Raw genomic sequence first — 21,516 nt, forward strand, 5'->3', positions numbered from 1 at the left:
CGTGTTGTGGCTTCTGTCAAAAGCATCTATGGACAATTCCACCATTTGCAAAGAAACTCACAAATATTTATTTACAGTGGTTCTACAATCGTCATACAAATTTAAAAGGTAGTTTTCAAGAAAAGAAAAAATAAAAAATTCTATCTTCAGTTGGCCCAGTCTTGGAATCGGAAACAGTCACTTGCTATCTTCCACACAGGTTGGTCGCTGGAGGGGGAGGCCTGGGCTGTAAGCAGGAAGTTCTGGTTGAAGTAGCGTTGTTTGTTTCCATCAAATTTTACTGAGCCAGCAGTAACAACCAGCAGGGTGGTCTGGCCTTGTGTCGCTTGTTCTGAAATGTAGGAAAGACTAATTAATCACAAGGTTTAACTTTTAGACTATCTAAGGCAAACCAATATCCTCTGGAAAAAGAATTCATAACCTTACCTATTTAATAACCTGTAGGTTAGACCTAATAAAAACGCAATACATTTTTGGAAACGTCTGGAAACAGCCAAACAAAATGTTGCCTATAAAGCTGATGTATATGGCTTGATGCATCCAATCAAATTTCCTTGGATTCACTTCCATCACAAAATGGTTCTTGGTGCATTTTGAAGAACATGCAATTACTCCAGGTAACTACCTTTTTGGACCAGCCTTCTCGGCAGGTTTCACACGGCAATGTTCAAACAGACCTTTCAGACTCGAGATAAGCGCATTTTAGTTCCAAAATTGTGCTCCAAAGCAAATCAAGAATTGGGTTCTAAAACGATGTACCAGCAAAGAGGGGCTAGATAATGCTTGGGGTGAGTTTTGAGTGTGCATCCCATGGCTTGTTCAAAGTAGGAAATCACATTAAGACTGGTTTAAGTTAATTATTTTCCATAAAAAAATAATTAGAGTACAATACTTATGGAGTGATTCACATTTAAATTAACATTGTCGGCTTCACTATCAAGTTGCTGAGATTGTGGTTAAAATGAAAATAAAAAGCTGATATTCTGACATACAAAGTCTCCATAATTTAGGTCCACAAGCAGCAATATACATTGCACTGGTTCGCCCGTTACAGCCATTTGAGCATTCAAAATATATGAACCTACTGAAAACAATACCAAATAGCCCGTGAACTCACTTATGCATAGGAAGTTCAATTTACAGTTTCATTTTAAAGTTTTACAAAAAAGTTATTTTATTCTTTTAAAATATTTTTTTCAGCTTTAAGGTGAATATGGTGATATTCACCCATTCAAATCTTACACGTAAAATACATTTTTGCGCTTCATTTTCTTACCATGTACTGGCTGGCAATCAAGAGTGTGCACCTGGAATTCGCTGGACGGCAAGGATTCAAAGAATTCCCCGAGAGCATCTTGGCCAGAGATGGCGTTGCCATTCCATACTAGTGTAGCCTTGTCCAGGTAGAGCCTTGTCAAGTTCTAGAGAAGCATCCATACAATTCAAACAGCAAACTTAGTTATTCTAGCATTTTTTACCCTTAACCTTATACCCACCGAACACTTTATTAGGTACACCAGCTTGTTAACGCAAATAGCCTGCTCCTCCAAACAGCGAATCATGTGGCTGGCTGCAACTAAATATATAAAGCATGCCATGGTGAAGAAGTTGTGTAAGTTTATTGTTCAACCAAACATTAGAATGGGCAAGATGCATGACCTAAGTAACTTTGACCGTGGTATGATTGTTGGTGCCAGACATGGTGGTTCCAGCACATAGACTGCAGAGAAAAGACTTTCCACCAGCTTGTGAAAAGCGTTTTGAAACCATGAAAGTAAAGTTTGTGTCCCGCCATGTTGTACAAATTGGAGCAGAGGAAGGGAAAAGGAGGGACCCTTATATGGTAATTAAGTCTGGGCCCGGTCCAGGTCGTTCATGACATGCAGTGACACTGCAAATAACACAAACCGATTTACCCACAAAATATTAAGGTACTGTCCAAATGATTACATTACAGGCATTTAGCAGACGCTCTTATCCAGAGCGACTTACACAACTTTTACATAGCATTTTTTTATTTTTTTTTTATTTTTACATTGTATCCATTTATACAGCTGGATATATACTGAAGCAATTTCGGTTAAGTACCTTGCTCAAGGGTACAACGGCAGTGTCCTACCTGGGAATCGAACCTACGACCTTTCGGTTACAAGCCCAGTTCCTTACCCACTGTGCTACACTCCGTCTCCGATACATTAACTTACCAAATTAGCACATGAGGAAAAAAATACCTATTGCAACTACATGTTCTGGTGGGATTGAATGATTGACTTTGTATTTTGACCGTATAGGTACCATTGACATACCCTGAAACGGGTAGATGAAAGAGCTATTCTGGAGCCAACTGCAATGGTGCTAGGGAGCAATGTCTCTCAACAAGACCAAGAAGTGAATTTAAAAAAGCAAAGCCAATTTTTTGGCCGCTTGTTCCAGCATCTCAGAAACAGCTGCCCTCCTAGTATTTTTATACACTAGTCTCTAGTGTTTACAGAAAATGGTGTGATAAACAAAAAACATCCTGTGAGTGGCAGTTGTGCAGCCGAAAACACCTTGTTTATGTGAGAGGTCAGGGGAGGATGGGCACACTTGTTCAAGCTAAGAGAAAAGCTGCAAATGCTCAAATAACTTTTTTTTTTTACATCCGTGGTGAGCAGAAGGGAATCTCTGAACGACAAGTCAAACCTTGAAAAGGATGGGCTACAGCAGAAGAATACTGTGCCGGGTTACCCTTCTGTCAGCTGAGAACAGGAAGATAAGGCTACAGCGGGCATGTGATTACCAAACTGGCCGAATGAAGATTGAAAACACGTCGCCTGATCTGACGAAATTCGATTTCTGCTTCGACACGCAGATAGTAGGGTCAGAATTTGGTGTAAACAGCGTGAATCCATGTCAATGGTGCAGGCTGGAGATGGCAGTGTAATGGTGTGGGGATGTTTTCTTAGCACATTAGGCTTCTTAAGACCAACTGAGCATCACTTGAATGACACATCATACCAAAGCATTGTTGCTGCCCATGTGCATCTCTTTATGGCCACAGTCTACCCTTTTTCAAATGGATACTTCAAAATGGATAATGTGCCATGTCACAAAGCACACATCTGAATCTAGTTCTACGAACATGACAGTGACTTCAGTTTACTCCAATGGCCCACACAGTACACAGACCTCAATCCTTTGGGGTGAGGTGGAATAGGAGGTTCATGGCATAAATTTGTGACCAAAAATCTGCAAAGATTACATAATGCTCAAGTCAGCATGGACAAAAATTCCTAAAGGATGTTTCTGGCACCTTGTTGAATCTATACTGCAAAGAGTTCAGGCTGTTCTGGAACAAAAAGGGGGTCCTTCTCAGTACTCGATAGGTGTACCTAATAAAGTGGCTGGTGAGTGTATTTTAAAATAATGCTGCTTTGGCCAAAAGGCAGTTGCTTTGTCATTAACTCTTAATTTTCCACATAGCTTATGGTTTATTAGGATCCCACAAACTTCACTTGACAGTATATTACTTAGTCGATAAAAAGCAGTAGCCCTTCTATAGAATCATTTGTCAAATACAGCATAGCACATTATAAAAAAAACGAAATCATTTGATCTGACAGTCCTTGGATGTGAATATAAACATGTATTCTTCATGGTATGAATATTTATTTACATAATGTGGCCTCAATCGGGTAAATAGTACTTCAACTTTATATCTAAACTGCAGAAGAATCAACCTTTGGAACAGAAACAAGCAAACAAGCCAGGTACCCAGCAGCGAGTTTGAGAGCTCCGGATCAAGGCTACAAAAAGGCGAATTCACTACCACTTACCCTCCTTTTCTTATCCATACAATCGTAGTAAATATTGACGAATTCTTCAGAGTACCTGCAGGACTGGTCAACATGAGTTCTGAAGTCCTGTGGATGAAAATGAAATGGAACAATGTGTCATTCACAGCTAGCTTTAGCAAACAGTATACAATGTAACTTAAGAAGTCATTCAGCTAGCACCTAGCAAGCAAGCTAACTTTAAGCGCCGACAAAAAAAAAAGATAAAAATGTTCAAACAACGTACAACTGTTGAAGCCATCTATTCGTTAATCGATAATGATGATTACTGAGCGAACGATTCCTTAGTTCAGAATTGGCTTTACTGATCCCAGAAACACTCGCAGCATGCGCAATAGTCCCCCTACAATAAAGTTCCCACTGAAACATCTCAAAAAAGAACCGTTCCGATATAGCCACCCAACGATATGCGTTAGCTTTAAGCATAGACATGCATTTATGTCTATGGCTTTAAGCATCCAACACGCTGCTTATCTTGAGGACGTTGGGTAAGCTGCATACACTTATCCCGTCGTGCTTGATAATTTACAGTCCTGCCAAGTTTTCTTTTTTTTCATATATCCTGACTACCATGTAATACTAAATCAGACGATGATAAAACTTAAAATTGATTAATGAATTTGTTTAAAAAATGTTTTACCAAGAAAAGAAAAAAAAAAACACCGTCTTGTCTTCTTTAAAATGTTTGAGGTCACTGAGAGGGTAAAATACTGTTGGCCCTTCCAAACTATAGCATTAGTATTGCAATTGCTCCAAAAGTAGTGTAAGGCAGTTTACAGAAGTGTGCTCCTTGTCAGACTTCCAAAAGAAAACAGAGTGCTTACTGTGCTGACAGGGAGTCCGCAAGTGTGATAAAGAGACAGTGCTGAGTTGCAAAACATCCGATTGGATCAGCATTATGTAAAACCCAGGTTCTTCATAATACAGTGTAATCATGTTTTGTACTGTTGGAAAGACGATGTCATGGGGAACAAGTTGGTGTCTCAGCTACAAAGGTTAACCAAGTGTGAGATGCCTACAGAGATGACCCCAGTATTAATTATTTTCTCCATAAATTTTGTTCTGCCCTCCTTTTTGTGTTTTCCAATCAGTGCTTGCTTATGATTTATTGTGTCATTTCTGTAGGGGGCGTTCTTTCTCAATAGGTTGTACAGCTTTTGCCAAATTATGATAGTGGGTTTAAAGATACTGTAGAATCAGAGAACTATAACATCTTGTAACAGGAAGAGGGATTGTGATAAAGCAGGTCATTGATTTGCACCCCTAAGACGTTTTTTAAAATCAGGTCTAGAGATTGCTACCTCAGCTTAAGCTGATTGAAAATATAAACAAAATGACAACACAAAATTCTAATTCCCAAACTTATTCACATGATTTTTTACTCTTAGCACACTAATGCAATGTCAAAAGCATTGTTGTGAATACACGATTCAACTCATAATATTTTGTTTACACATTGTTTTCAGCTGAATAATTTGTTGCAGTTCTGCTAATCATTTTGGTGTACTTGCAAATACAATGGCACAAAATTCTGCTCAGTGCCAAATCGTGTATGAAAGGAGACATAGGGGAAGTCCTTGCTAAGGCAAACATAATGGAACCTGTGAGAATAAGTTTGCATGTGAAAATAAGATATTTGCACATGAAATGAGGAAGGTGTGCATGGCCATCAAAGTATGAAAAGAGCTCTCATGTATCAAATGACATCAAAGCCCTTTTTGTGGATCATGTTGTACACTATGGCTGGTCAAAAATTAAAACCAAATTTAAGCAAATCAATAGTTTCACCTATCACAGCATATTTTGGAGGGAAAACTAGCAAGTAACCTCATAGTATAGAGCTCTGTGGTGCTGCATTTTGTGCACTAATGTATGCATCCTGTACTATTGTGCATTTTACCCTATAAGACATTGTTGCACATGGAAAATCCCTTTTAGTATAAAAATCATAATATTGTAGCACAGAAAAAAATATGCTTGTGATGCAGGATTGGGGGTGGCTGTAGCATCATGTGGTGAATAGACAGGTACACAAAAAGATAATCGGCTGATTGCTGTTTATTAGGCCCAGAACACTAATAGCCAAACTATTCATCAAATAGAAAGCACACCAAAACTGCCACAGTCCAAACAAAGTCAGAAAGTTCACCAAGAAAAATCCCAATCTCCAACTCTCAGCAGTTTCACCAGAAAACAGCCTTAGGACTTGGAGTAGGACGTTTTCATGAGGCCCAATGTTTAGGCAATGGGTAGGGGCTGAGCTAATTAAAACAAACTTCAGCTGCCACACTGGCTGTGTATAGGGCCGACGCTATCCACTAGAGGGCAGCATCCCACATCCCTTCCTGGCGCCCCAAACTGGAAAGTTTTGTCTGCTGGAACTGGAAAGTTCATTACCATTGTGAATATATGTAGGCCGCACTTATTTGGTTTATGGAAGATGCCTTGGATGATATAGGTGCCGGGGCCAAAGGAAATATTTTATGTCATATGGATAAAATATGACATAAAATGAGTGATTAGTAAATGGACAAAATTATGTTGATCAATAAACCTTTTGTGAGATTTAAGATGATCCTAGTCCAAAAACCCACTCTGCTTCAAAACTATCACCTGATATCTCTTCTTGTCTTTCTGCCTGAATGTGCTGTTTTCACCCAATCCATACTTTTCACATTCCAAATGACCTTCTAAACCCTCACCTGTCTACCTTCAGGGCTGCCTACTCAAGAGAGGTAGGCCTCCTTGCCATCAGTGAGGAGTGCCTGTAGTCTTCAGTTCTTTGGTGTTCTCTGTCCTACTGCCAATGCACTGGCCTAAGCACACCTCAGTTTACCTGCAAGAAACCTCTAGCTGGACCGCAAATCATTGTCTGAAGCTCACCTTAGCTAAAAAAGGAGATGATATACACCTTCCCCCGCTTTTCCCCGGCCTTTTGATTACCCTGGATAAAGCCACAGTGTTAGCCTCTTCATGTGCCAAGAACCCTTGAGATGTAATCGACAACAAACAGTCACTATCTGAGAACAACATGGCAATATGTTAGGCATACAGACTATTCCGTACCCCATCAGACCTCTGCAGCTCATCCAGAATGCTGCTTCTAATTAATATTATTATTTGATGAAAAAAGTTATCAAACACCCATAACACCCATGTAAAAAAGTAAGGACCCCCTTAAACTGAATAACTAGTTCCACCACCTTTAGCAGAAACAACTGCAACTAAATGCTTCCCATAATCTGTTCTCAGTCTTTCACATCGCTGTGGTGGAATTTAGCTCACTGACAGATGACCGGTCAGTCTTCTTAAGAATTTTCTGGTACAGAGCAAAATTCATGGTTCCTTCAGTAATAGCATGCTGTCCAGGTCCTGAGGCAGCAAAGCATCCCCACACTACCACACTACCACCACCATGTTTGGCTGTAGGTATGATGTCCTTACAGTGAAGTGCTGTACATCATTCCAAGAACATCGGGTGCTTTTTTTTTAGGAATGTGAGATGAGCATTGAGCATTCTTGTTTAGCAGTGGTTTTCACCTCACTACTGTTCCATGAATCCCATTTTTGCCATTCATAATTTTGTTTCTTTCTTATGGTTGAGTCATGAACACTGACCTTAGCTGCGGCTAGAGAGGTCTGCAGTTCTTTGGATGGTCTTCTGGGATCTTTTGTGGCCTTCTGGATGAGTCGTTGCTGCACCCTTGGAGAAATTTTGGCAGGCCAGCCACACCTGGGACGTTTCACCACAATTCCCAGTGTTCCCCATTTAGAGAAAATGGTTTTCACTTTGGTTTGGCAGAGTCCCGGAGCCTTATAAATAGCTAACCCTTTACAAATATATATTTCAACAACTTTTTTCTCTTCTCTTCTGGAATTTCTTTTGATTGTGGCATAGTGTGCTTGTAGAAACTTTGTGGTGACTACTTCAATCTGATGGTAAGGTTCAATATGAGTGAGTTTAGATTTAAAACGGCAAGCTGCAATAAAGTCTTGCTGGGTTCAACCAGCTGAATCTAATTATTGATAAAAATTTGGTTAATTGGTTGATTGAGTAAATAATTGAGTAACACATTGTTGATATGTGTGTTCCATAACTATTTTCATTAAATTAATGACATGATTTTTTTAAAGGGTTTTGTGTTAACTCAGTTTCCCTGTGTCTAATATTATATTTTGTCTAAAACCATCCAGTGTGACAAATATGAAATAATAGAAGAAATCAGGAAGGGGGCAAATAGTTATAGCTGTGGAAGGATAAGCTTAGTTGTGGTTTTTATTTTCTGTTTACTAGTTGGTTTGTTCAGCGAACTTTACACATATTAATTACAAATAGACTTTCTTTGTCTTCTTGGTGATATTACACTAATATTTATGAGTGTAACAATAGCGTTTATTTCCACTTTTGCAAGCCATTGCAGAAAAGTGAAAAAGTAATGTAATGAAAATACAAGCTTTAGATTTGACACAATCTTTTAAGAGAAAATTACTTAATTTTGCCAGACAGATGCAAGATATTCGTATGTCAGGATTAACATTTTAAAAAGCAGTAATTATTTCGGTAAATTTCTTTGCAAATTTATGAAAATTATAAAATTTTGCAAGTATAGATTTATTTTGAGTTCTCAGAATGAAGAGCATTGATTTAAAAAAAAACACTTTTTATAGATTCAGCGAAACCGGAATAGGAACTGGGAATTATATTATATGAACCTCTACCGAAAACCTGTACTGTTGATGTGGGTTATACAACCCTAAACACGTATGCTTTCAACCCACAGAGGAAGTACCCATGGGGGCGATTTTAGGAAGTGAGAGAGGCTTTGAGTACCAAAGGGGAAATGCTTAACATGTATGTATCTGTTAGTGGAATGTTTGAACATTTCCCATTTTTTAAAATTTCCCAGCAGCCAGAGCATGTCATGTTTAAATTTCAGCTACACAGATATGATAATCAATATCCATACATTAAAAAAGTCATATGTAATATGATAAGAGATATTACAATTATAGTGTGTATTAAGAGTTATCTTAAATGCTTCAGATAGTGCAGGTAATAATATGATTTGACAAGGTGATGATAAAGTAAATCAGTGTTGATGAGTTCATCTTGAAATTGCTATTGCTATGCTACTGAGGTACAGCAGAAACCAAGCAGATTAGTCACAATGGTCAACACTTAAAGAATTTTTGAAACAATTTTTTTAACACTGAATGAAGTACAATAATCTTTTATTTCTTATGAGGAGCTATAAAGTTATCCTGACGTACAAACAAATGAATCAATATGGTGAACATTTAATGCAAAACGTTTTAAAAATAAGTGCACATTCAACATTGAATGAGGAACCATACACATCATGTTCTATGCCATCTATGTGAGTACCAGAATCACTTATGATGTCACTACATTGATTGTAAGGTCATAGGACTACATTTAATAAAGTAAGTCAATATAAGAGCATTCTTTTGTCATTTTCACCAGTCTTAAAAAAACATACCTACAACATACCAATATGAAATATCATTATGAACATACCATTGAAGCTGAGACATTTTCTGAAACTAATAACACACAGAAGAATTAAAAATGGCAGTGAATACACATACTACATCAAGGAGATCCGGAAATTACAGAAAGAAGGGTTCTATCGAGTTGACCTAGGAGAAACAAAAATTCCTGAAGGCCTAATTACAGGAGATATTTCTTCAATGGTAGATGCTCAAAGACACAGACCATCATGGACAATCATACATGCAGGAGGTGCTCGAGGATGGGTTCCATGGAATTACAAGCTATTTTTCCACGAGGAGCAGATAAAATACCAGCCTTCTGGAGACAATTTTCATGAGCTATGTTCCAACCTGAGAGACAGCTATGGGAAATGCTTGATCGTGACCAATGCACAAAGCTGGAAGGCATCTGACTGCAGTGACTCTAATGCTTCCAGTGCTTTCCACCACCAACCCTCATCACCCACCGAGCTGCTATCCATGGTGTGCCGCTCAGATGTTGCTCAGGACTATGGCCATGAGCTTCTACAGCTCCCAGTCCAATGTGCACATCTCAGCCCACTCACCAATGCCTGGTGGACAGTCAAATGGTTCATTTCCAACAACAGGGAGAGGTATAGTGAAGAAGTGCATAACAGAGGCACGTTTCACAAACACATATTCTACATAGACCTGATAGAGGATTCATTGAAAAGCGTGACAAAGAGGAAATGGAAAGACGCAGTGTCCAGAGTGCGGAAGACTGAAGACTATTACCTGAAAGAAAACGTATAATGTCAGCAATGAAAAACATTAATTTTATTTGCCTCATGGTGCAATGAACCCATTAAACTATTTATTTGAAGGAATACAAGCAGAAATGTATTTATTTATATAGATTGTTAGACTTGTTCATGTAACAATAAGCTGACACAATTTTGCAATTACAGCAATTTATTACTTCTGCATTTTGGTACAAGTTTTTGTAAAGCTTGGTCATTTGCCTACAGCTATAGAAGCATGTACTCTTTCATCCAGATTTTAAAGGAGCAACAAATGAAGGTAGCTAGACACACATCATCTTGAAAACAGTACTGTCCGTAAAGGATGGCTTAAAAGCCTCTGCCAGATCCAGTAAAAGTTCATTTATGACATCTGATTTAAATTGCTTTGTGAAAGTTAGTTTTATGACATGTTTTGGAAAGGTTTTGGGCCCTCTACAGGGAGGGGAAAGATTGAGCCCCATTGAATAACTATCCAAAGCAAGGCGATGCAGGACAACATTTGTGGCTCGGGAGGCATGGCAGGGAATAGGGAGGGATGAGGATGGGGTTCAAATTAATAATGAAGAGGTCCAAAGAAGATGATATGGTCCAGAAAGTGTGTAGAGTAATTTAAACATGTAACCCAGATAGCAAATTACCCCCGGGCTGGATCTGGGCCAAAATCGGCACTGTCTGTCAAGCTGTTTGTCCAAAAACCATAACCTCACACATGAATTGAGCATACACCAGATTGTGTCAATATCTCACTGATTCCATCTTTTTGTTAAAACTAGGTAACAAAACCAGTCAAAAAATATGACACGGTCATTCTCAAAGCAATTGTTGAATAAAGTTGAGGGTTAATTAACGTCGGTACCATTGTTGCTGGATATATAGGCTATAGGACAATCCAAATCTAGTGCTGTGTACAGTCTCGTTTTAATTTTTCTGTACAACTTTTAGGAAACATTTACGGCCTTACCATATAACAAGAATAGCGGCATCTTAGATCAGGTATCGATTTTTGATTAAGTTTCAACTTTAATTCAAGTAAAATGACAGCACGCGTGTAAGGTATTCCCCCTATTTTAAGAATGGTAACCACAGCGGTTCCGTAATGGGAATCAACGATACCTGCGTCACTTCCCTGTCCGCTCCACCCACTGCTTTATATCTTGTACTACGACTGACTTTTTGTCGCGGCCTATGTGTTATTACACTGTCACCAAACCCGAAGCAAGGACGCAAAGCAATTGTGTGTACAAGCTGTTGAAGGTATGTAACCAAATTAGTGACATAGGAACGTTCGTTATGGTTGTATTTTCAGTGACATTGCTTTGTCGCCACAACGCAGTCTAAACGAAACTGAACTGAACACGTTGTTGGCTGGCTAGTTGCTCTGTTGGATAATTAGTTGTAAAGCGAGAATGAGTAGCTAGTGTGAGCTACAACTTTAGTTTATGCGTTACGCAATACTGCTTGCTATATTGTATCCTCATTGTAGCGTTTTCCTGCGACCTATATAGATAGTTAATGTTTCGGGTTCGTGATCTCCTGAGCTGTCAGTCAGTTTGTTTTAGCTACCATTATGTGTAACCAGTATTTGCCATCGGTGTGTTGTCGTGCATTCCTGCCTTCTTGGAGTTGCGTTTTTAACAATCCAAAATGTATGCTAGTTTAGCTAGAATTTTCTTTGCAAGAACGCTTTCAGATTACACGCGAAAGGCAAAATCAACGTAACACCCGTAGAAGTTAGCCTGTACCTAATCTAGCAAATGCTAACCGTCAAACGCTCCGTCGCGAATAAAATATCTCTGCATGAATGCATTTCAGGCCCAGCTACGCCTATAAGTTGTACCTACACCTTTATCTTCAGAAGTCGCAGTGTTCACTGACCAGAAAGTGACACCCGAGTATACCTTCGTAAGAATGAAGGCTGCTTATAATGCATCGTGCTGTGAAAGGTGTCGACATTAAGACTAGCTACGTAAACTACTGTATAAAATGTTTTAATTCCAATCATGCTTTCACCGGGCAGGAATGGCCGCAGTTGCATTGACATAGGCATTCTTCACATTGTCTTTAACTTCCTTGAGTGTTCACCGCTGCCATAATTCTATGGAAGTTACATCGTCCTAGGCATTCTTCACATTGTCTTTAACTTCCTTGAGTGTTCACCGCTGCCATAATTCTATGGAAGTTACATCGTCCTAGGCATTCTTCACATTGTCTTTAACTTTCTTGAGTGTTCACCGCTGCCATAATTCTATGGAAGTTACATCGTCCTAGGCATTCTTCACATTGTCTTTAACTTTCTTGAGTGTTCACCGCTGCCATAATTCTATGGAAGTTACATCGTCCTATCTAATCATGTTCACATTCGTCTAATCATTCCACTAGACAGCACTGAGCCTTTCCCCTAAAAATTGTCTTGCGTTGTACGACCTCATTGACTTCTGTTGAAATCTCGTGTTTCTGACAGTAGAGTAGCGCTATCTAACGTGACATATCTCACGTGTTTGTCACATTTTTCAAATATGCATTAATCATAGGGGAGTGGTGGTGAAGTAAGATGGTGTATTAAACAGAGACCGTATAAAAATACGTATTAAACTGCATCATTTTTCCTCCGCATGCTGTCATTTCATGTCTCTGGGCACTACGTTAACATTTTTGAGCTACTTTGTACAGTGAGCTGAATTTACTGTTTATTTTGGTTTATTTGTGACCTTGGAGTTGTCTAGTAAATTTGAGGTACAAACTCATTAAATTGCCTCTCATTTCATTTGAATTAAAGTTGCCTCCTGCGATTGAAACTTAATCTAAGACAGCTGTTCTGGCTGCTGTATAGCCTATTAAAAGTGGGTGGTTGAGTACCATGTAGCCTATGTTATAAGTTTATAAGTAGTGGCTGTTGTTGCACTGTAAGCTGTGTTGAAATGTAGGTAAATGTGTGAATACCCTCTTATAATCAGTATACCCAAAATATTAAAAAGTGCCATGTTAATTTTCTTTAGTTTCAAATGCATGTTGACTGGGTTCAGTATCAGACAACTGTGGAATTGAGTTTATATTCCCATATTGATTACATTTCAAACTGTATAAGGAAACTGAACAATGTGAACTGTGTTTTTTTATGCTTAATGAAACCTTCCTCAGAAAGTCTGCTACACTTGCCTTTTCTAACAGGGAATTTTTGTGGTCGGTTCCATTTCATTCATCAGCACTGATGTATTTCAGTGGTCGTGCATGTTCAGTTTCTAAGTCTTCATCCATTCATATCCTACCAGCAATTACGGTTCAATTCAACTGCAATCAAACACCAAAATGTAGTGTAATGTATACTCAACTACAGTTGAGTTGTCAGGGAATAGCCATTCTACCCATAAGCCTGTGGGTCTGAAGCCTGGAAATTAAAGTTTTATCCTTGTGCAAGGGACCAAGTTTTATAATATTCCCTCCAGTCACAAGTGGATGTTCCAGCGCACAAAGGCTTGATATCCCCTTCCTAAATATGGGAGTTAGATTTTCATTTGACTTTATGTTCTTTTCCACCCTACTCCCTTGGCCAAGTTTGATTGGTTAAAAGAAAAACCATATGAATTGATATATTATACATATTTCCATATTTCAGAGTCTACTAGTAGTAATGTACAAACCAAAGATATATTGGTACGCTTGGGAGATTCTGAAATATGTACATCAAATTTGTGGTTATGCCATTTTTCTGTTTAACCAACGGTGCCCTGCTGGAGGATACCAACAGAAGTGTCATAGTCCACTTGAGGGTGCCATTTTTAGGTAATAATATACTTGGATTGTTGATTCCAAGGAGATTGTTGTAAGGAAATCAATTTCATTGATCTTCTTGAATGACAAACAGCATTAGCTGGCCACATGTCAGACTTGTTTTCTGGAAAGAACGGCAGCTGTGAAATGACCAGAAAATGAAGCAGAGGTATTTTAAATACATTTACATAAGTTTGATGGCTGGAAAGCTTCCTGAAAATGGGTGCAGTTGATCCTGTCACGTAAGGATTTTTACACACTACCTCAAAAATGGATTCAGACTACCAAAAAAAATGAGAAAAGGATATATGTAAATATTCATACTTTTGAATTCAATGCTTAATAGCTATTTATTGCAACATAAGCTAAAATAAGTGGATATGCTTGTTATGCAAGCTGCGTTAACTTGATGCCAATATTTTATGTTTCCCATAGACTAGCAAGCCATATTGCTTTAATCATAATATTTACATTGCCTTCAGGACCAGGCTCACTCCAGTGTCCAGTATCCTTTTGTTTGAGTTGCCAGGTGAAGCCACACTCAGCCGTGGGTCGGCAGCCCCGCTGGCACATGGTTACTCCTCACCGAACTGTGGGTGAGAGACCAGGGGAAAAGGAAACTGCAGTGGTGTGAGGGGAATTACGCACTGCATTCCCTTTTCCACTGTGGGGAACCACCACTAACCTTTCCACTGTGGGGAACCACCACTAACCTTGAATTAGGCTATGCTCTGTGAAAACTGGGTTTCCTGAAAACGAAGCCCTTACATTGAATTCTCTGTAAATTCAAGAAGATTTTTTCTTTCTTTCTGTGTGGTCACTTGATTCATAACCACCTTGAAATTTGGGGAATTTTTTTTCTGTTTTGTGGGTGGTAGTAGTTGAAATTGAAAATGAAATTGCACGTGTATACGATACCTACATAAATGTGCTCGCTGTATGCACCCTGTGCTGCAGAGTTTAGGAGCCTTTGACTGTGTGTCGTCATTGCGCAATCCATGCCCTTGACCTTCCAACGAGGCCTAACTTAATCCTGTCCTTGAAGGCCTTTGATGGTAATAGAAAGTAAAGTGGTTTCTGTTGTCCTCCACGTGGTGTTTTGGGTGCAGAAGTACCCCCACCTCCCAAAGCAATATTTTCCCATTTGGCAGGATTTTAGAGGTTCCTGAGATTATGTACACTGTATTTACTGGTGACTGATACAAAGGCTAATGCAAAATAATTGTCATTTAAATTTAGACATTTAATAGACACATTAAGAATGCTAAACGTGTATTTATTAGAGTTGAAACAAGTGTGAAATATATAATTATTAACCTCCTTCCCCCCTAACGCCAAAGAGATTATTCTTTTTCTGTGGTGAATGAATTTGTGCAAGAGTTAGCCAACACTGTGGGCAGTGAATGGGTTAGCTGATCACCCGCACCCTTTATGTTGTGTCAAAGGGCTGGTGTGTGTGTAAAGGTGTTTCGACTGGCTGCTAAACAGCGGAGCGCATACTCGCAACGGAGCCAACACCTACATCCTAGTCTTCCCAGTCTTTTGTGTACAGCAGCATGGCCAATCCTCTTTGCTTGCATCACGAGCAGGAATTATGTAACACCCTCTCGCTCCCCTTTCGCAAATACGCTGAGTATGTGCGGATCGACGGGAAAAGCTTATGTGAAAAGAGACCGCGATCAGCAATTAAGAGACCCGAGCTTTCAAATGCCAAGTTGAAAGAATCGGCTCCATTCCGCTTTGTGTAGCAGGGGTCTTGCTTTGACGGTAACCCACCCGAGATGAAAAGAACGGCCGTCCATTGTTTGCCTCTGCCGAGCTGAAATGACAGCCAATCCGGAGCAGAGATCGGAATGTTCTCTCCGCCCATCACATGCTGCAGGCGCGGCTTACATGTGACTGCAATTTGGAATGACTCTTAAAGGAACAGTAGCCCCAAATCATGATCGGCGAGAGTGCGCAGGTGGCCTGCTGTGCTGTTGAAACTTTAAGGGCTGTCGTGGCCATTTCGACCAAATATTATAATGCTGGTAAATTAAAAGTTCTGACATGTCTCCATTATTCCTCTTCTCAGAATTTGAAATGAAACCCCCTTTAGCAGTTTACTTCTGTATGGATATGACACGATGGCTGTTTTGTATACCAATCAGAAGGTTAAATTGTCTTGCCCTTATAAGTATATACACTACAGGTTCCATTGCGTTCATACATGAAATGTGTACTGTGGTCATTTATTTATTTTTTCTGTTTGTGACATAACAAGACATTTTCTATGTCTTTGTCTTTCTTGCATTTCAGGCCTGAAATCTACTTGGTCCTTGTCATTCTCCTTGTCTTATGATGGCTAGTTCTGAGCACTACAGCGACCTGGAGTCGGACCACTGTGCAGACTGGTCCGGGATGGACGCCCGGCTGCGATCCTTCCGCGACTTCCCCCAGCAGGTGTCGGCGGAGAGGCTGGCGAGGGCGGGGTTCTACTTCACGGGCGACGCGGACCGCGTGCGCTGCTTCAGCTGCCGGCAGACAGTGGAGAACTGGCGCACCGAGGATGTGCCCGCCGAGCGGCACCAGCAGGCCTCGCCCGCCTGCAAGTACCTGAGCTGCACCCACCGCCTCGGCCCCATCCCCCCGGTCAACGGCGCCGCCTACGACGAGGAGGCCGAGGACATGGAGTACCGCCTGCGCACGGGCGAGGTGGTGGACGAGTCCACGTACCCGCTGGCGCCCCACATGCGCAGCGAGGACGCGCGCCTGCGCAGCTTCGCCGCCTGGCCCCCCGGGGCCCCCGTGCAGCCGCGGGCGCTGGCCCAGGCCGGGCTGTACTACCTGGGGGCGAGGGACCGTGTCCAGTGCTTCTGTTGCGGGGGCATGCTGGCCGACTGGGAGCCCGGCGACGAGGCCTGGACAGAACACGAGAGGCTCTTCCCCAACTGCTTCTTCATCCTGGGCCACGACGTGGGGAACGAGCCCTCCGAGCGGGAAGCCTCCATGGAGTGCTTCGAGGACCGCCTCCAGAGCTTCAGCGGTGTGTCGCACCCCGTGGACCCCGAGAGGCTGGCCAGGGCGGGCTTCTACAGCATGGGTAGGCCGCCGACGTTACAGCCTAGTTGTTGTCAGGAGAAGGCGAGCGTGTGCACACTTGTTTTGGACTAGGTGTTCTGCCAAGTGCAGTTCAACAGCCAGGGTTGTGTACTGCACTCAAAGCTGGAGAGAGCAGTTGAGACAAGAGCTGAAACATAACTAACATCAATAGAAGTAACCCAGGAATCAAAATGGCTTCCTTCTTTCACTGTGCCGACAATGGTACAATTCGGTTTTGAACAGGGCGGCGTATGTCTTTCTGCCGTAGCTGCACTTGAGCATGGCTGCGGGGAAGGCAAAAGAGAAATGTGGGCGTGGTCACTGGGACTTTAATGAGTGACAGGCGATTGTTCTGTGTCGCTGCAGGTGTGTCGGACCGTGTGAGGTGCTTCAAGTGTGGAGGGGGCCTGAAAGACTGGCAGCCTGAGGAAGACCCTTGGGAAGAGCATGCCAAGGAATACCCAGGGTAACTGCCAATATCCCTGGACCCACTACTGCATACAACATGCATCACGCATTTAAACCTGAAAGGCTTATGTGTCTTAACCTCTCTTCTGTGTCAATGTAAAACAGATGCAGATTTGTGGTGGAGGAGAAAGGCCAGGAGTTTGTGAACAGTGTCCAGCTGCGAAACCCCCGACGGGGCTCCCCGGTAACAATCCACACGCACCTGCCACTTCCACAGCGAACCTTTTAACACTTTCCAAAGTCCAGCCACCACTTACTCACCTAATGTTTTATTAATGTCATCAAAATGCATCGCGCATTAATGCAATGCATTAAGAATATGAAAAGAGCACTGTCAATTAAACTCATTTCATTACATTTTTATGCTCGTTTTATTTTCAAAATCTCCCATGAACATAATGTATTACACCAGTTTAGAGACGCTTTGCCACTCTCACAAAAGTTAATATGGAAGTGAAATTATGTTTCAAACATGTGGAGGTGATTGTAAAATGTATTGTCGTGGACTGACCTCTCAGGTGACTAAAGAACAACCTTTATTTTGCAGACTGTGTCCCACCAGAATGGGTTTTCGCGACACGAAACGGGTGAATATTTTCTTCTTCATTGAAAATCCAAAAAACGCATAACTGCAATTAATCTTCATCCCTGAATTGAAATGCAAAGCCCCAGATTTTGGTGCCTGCGTTGGTTTGTATATAAATGGGCTGTGCTGCAGTCTGATGGTTCTCTGTAGAGCAGTTGTAGGCTAATAGGGCTCCCCCACCCCCCCCACTCAGAGCACAACGTCATGCAGTCGGTGATCGCCCAGCGGGCGGTGGACATGGGTCTGGACCCCGCCAAGGTGGAGATGACCATCCTGGAGAAGATCCGCCGGACGGGCGAGGGCTACGCCGTGGCGGACGTGCTGGTGGAGGACGTGCTCGCCATGGAGACCGATGTGGAGCAGTCGCAGCAGGACGATGGTACGTTTGCTCGCGGTGCCTCTTTCTCATTCCAGTGTGTGAGAGCGCCCCGGGGACAGTTCAGTCATGTGCTCCACACATGTGCTTGTCTTCTCACGTTGATTATAATGACCTGCACAAAGACCGCTAGTAGATTAGAGGCAAATAAATGCTTAAAAATCAGTTGGAGATTTGTAACTTTTATTTAAAATGGCATGCTTGTCACGCATATAGAACAATCTAACATTAGTTTTAGGGTAGTTATAAATATGAGAATGCAAAAAAAGTTATATTAATTTAGTTTTAGTGCAGGTTTTGATATGATTTGACTGTTTTTGTGTGCAGTGAAGGATATTTGAGAATTCCTTTTGGCTTTATAATGGCTGTTGGCTTTATAATGGCTTATAAAGCAAGAAAATACACTTAAATGCATTTACATGTTAGGCCCCAGAGGTTGTACATGTGTATATTACTTCAGAAAAATGTTTAATCTTTTCAGTTTAAACTATTTTCTATGGCGTGTGTAAGAAAAGAAGTACTGGCACAATATGAAAACTGATATTTGTTAATTATTGTAAACACTGTTATATTAATCTTTTGATAGATAGAATAAAATAGATAAAATAAAAATTTCACTAAAAGTGAAATATGCCTTGAAGTCTTACAAATATTTTTCATAACAAATTTTAATCTGACATCCCCCCTAGTGGACAATAAGGATACTTCAGATAAGCAATCCAAAACTGGTTAAACTTGCTCTACTTTGGGAACATGGAGCATACCATTTACCTGATATTTATTTATGCATTTATATATGTTCATGAATGTTTAAAGTTTTTTGTTAAATGTCAGTGTGTATTGTATGAAAAGTGAGGTGAATTTTTGTAACACTGTGTTCAGGTTCCCTTTGTTTTTTTTCTTTTCTTATTACAACCTGCAACTAAATTATAAGAGGCTTGTTTCCACATTCAACACCTTGAACACCTGGCCACATATTTACAAGGCCAGTGTGTGAGGTCAATGGTTTGTCAGCAGATAACCACCGATGCCTGAAGTAAACGGTCAGTGACATCTGTTTGCTTGCTGTTTCCTGTGTGTCAGATGAAGACCCCCTGGAGAAGTTACGGAAGCTGCAGATGGAAAAACAGTGCAAGGTGTGCATGGACAAGGACATTGCCATTGTCTTCATCCCCTGCGGACATCTGGTCACCTGCGAGAGATGCTCTGTGCCCCTCAAGAAGTGCCCCATCTGCTGTGGTGCCATAACTCAGAAAATAAAGACCTACATATCCTGAACCCGCTCGCCCAGTTCCCTGCTGTGGGGCTGAGAGCCTGACATTGAATTAAGATTGCTTTCCAAACAAGTTTGTATAAACCTTTGTTTTGGTACTAATGGTGTAAGAGAATCAGGAAATATAATTAAGGTCTATTAATTTTTCAAGCTCAGAATCACTGTAAATAAACAAACATTGAAATCTCTGAAATATGTCATTAGGATTTCAGCACAGAGCTCTACCAGGATTATGCTTTCTATATCCCCCTTGTCATACTTATACGAGGTATCCATGACTCTAATGCGCTCTATTTTGCTTTACAGCATCTTACTGGAACGCTGCTATTGAACTAGTAACAGGGAACATATTATTTTTTTGGACCATGTTGTAAATAACATTAGAAATGAGGTGTAATTATGTGAGATGCTTTCTGTATTTATTTATGTCCAAATCAAGCATAATGCTGAATAATATTTTTGATATATTTCAAATTTAACTTTGATTCATACACTATACATCACACTGTTGTCTGTTAAATTCATCTTGTGTGGCTGTTTTGTGTGCATATTGGTTTTGTAGATGTGGCCTTTGCTTTGTGTTAATTATCGCTTTAAATTTAAGGTAACTATATACAGTTTTACATAGTTCACTTAGATTTTAGCAATCGATTTTAATGGTTGAAGGTGAAGGTTTAAAGTGATCAATTTTCTCAGCTTTCTGGCACGAGGACATCTGTTTACTAAGGCAAAAATAAATGAGTCACATAAACTTTTGACAGCTCATTTGTTGTTGTTTTTTGTATGGACCCTGTCTTTCTGACGAGCTGCTCCCTTCTGTAGACTGGAACACGGTCTTAAGTGTGTGGCCAGGAACTGCACTACTGTTTGTGGGAGCCATTATTGTGTGAGGTTCTTATGCATGTGTGACCTCACTGCTTTCAAATCAACAGCCATCAGCTGTTTCCGCTTGTTCTGTTGCTGCCTCCAGATGGACGGATTCAATCAAACTGGAGTGGATAAGTGGTGTTTTGCAACGCCATACCAGGCTGGATACTTTGTAAATACTTTCTTCTTCTAGTTAATTAAAATGGGTATTCATTCAGTTCTCAGATCTCCCAAGGACAAAATTGTGTAACCGAATCAGCTACCTTTACCACTGAGAAACCATTACAGAAAAAACGGCTTGCTAATATGCGTAAAGATTGTCCGATTTTTCAAGGTTGCTACCTGAATAACATTGCTCCCCTCTGGTGGGTGGTAAGGCAGTCTGCTTTGCATAAACACACAACACATTTTAGTCTTGCAGTCACTCACACTCTAGTATATTTAACTGTTGCATTGATTTCTAGACTTGTACACTGCCGTAGCCATATTTTGACCACTTACTATCCAACTCAGGCAGTATGGAGGTGTACTGGACAGATGTCTCACTGCTGTGTCACAGCAAGAAGGGCCCAGGTTTGAATCCCGACAGGCCTTTATGGGTGGCGTTTGCATGTTCTGTCCGTGTGGGTTTCATATACAGTAAGTGGCCCATTTTCCTTGCACAGTCAAAAGACATGCAGGTTAGGCTAATTGGAGACTCAAAATTTCCCGTAGGTATGAGCTTGTGAGTGAATGTGCGCAATGGACTGGCGAGCTGTCCAGAGTGTATTCGTGCCTCTAGGGGGGATAGGCTTCAGCCCCTCTGCGATCCTGGCTAGGAAAATTTGGGTCAGGGAAACCACTGAAGTCCTATCTCTTACATACTTTTTGTTACAATATTTGTATGGGAGTGCCTAAAGTGAATAAGGCCTTTGCCCTTGGGAATACACATCATCTACATCTGACTACGAATGAACAGAGTCTGGTCAATTGAACTGCAAACAATA

At 40.8% G+C, this 21,516-nt stretch overlaps 3 protein-coding genes across 3 annotated transcripts; 2 read left to right on the forward strand and 1 right to left on the reverse strand.

Moving 5' to 3' along the window:
* Window positions 1–44: 44 nt before the first annotated feature.
* Window positions 45–4,204, reverse strand: nxt2 (nuclear transport factor 2-like export factor 2). Its single transcript, XM_035407624.1, has 4 exons — window positions 4,060–4,204; window positions 3,816–3,902; window positions 1,277–1,421; window positions 45–331 (listed from the first exon to the last, which is right to left on the reverse strand). Exons 1-4 carry the CDS (start codon window positions 4,072–4,074, stop codon window positions 147–149), a joined length of 432 nt encoding a protein of 143 aa, XP_035263515.1. The 5' UTR covers window positions 4,075–4,204; the 3' UTR covers window positions 45–146.
* A 5,158-nt stretch (window positions 4,205–9,362) lies between these two features.
* Window positions 9,363–10,121, forward strand: LOC118223204 (protein FAM243A-like). The gene has a single exon (XM_035409445.1). The coding sequence runs from the start codon at window positions 9,363–9,365 to the stop codon at window positions 10,119–10,121; it is 759 nt and encodes a 252-aa protein (XP_035265336.1).
* A 1,092-nt stretch (window positions 10,122–11,213) lies between these two features.
* Window positions 11,214–20,419, forward strand: xiap (X-linked inhibitor of apoptosis). The gene is made up of 7 exons (XM_035411292.1): window positions 11,214–11,365; window positions 16,178–16,961; window positions 17,327–17,426; window positions 17,534–17,612; window positions 17,976–18,015; window positions 18,208–18,393; window positions 19,474–20,419. Exons 2-7 carry the CDS (start codon window positions 16,217–16,219, stop codon window positions 19,665–19,667), a joined length of 1,344 nt encoding a protein of 447 aa, XP_035267183.1. The 5' UTR covers window positions 11,214–11,365; window positions 16,178–16,216; the 3' UTR covers window positions 19,668–20,419.
* The last annotated feature ends 1,097 nt before the right edge of the window (window positions 20,420–21,516 follow it).

This window comes from Anguilla anguilla, chromosome 3, assembly GCF_013347855.1.
Source record: "Anguilla anguilla isolate fAngAng1 chromosome 3, fAngAng1.pri, whole genome shotgun sequence".
Lineage (NCBI taxonomy): Eukaryota > Metazoa > Chordata > Actinopteri > Anguilliformes > Anguillidae > Anguilla > Anguilla anguilla.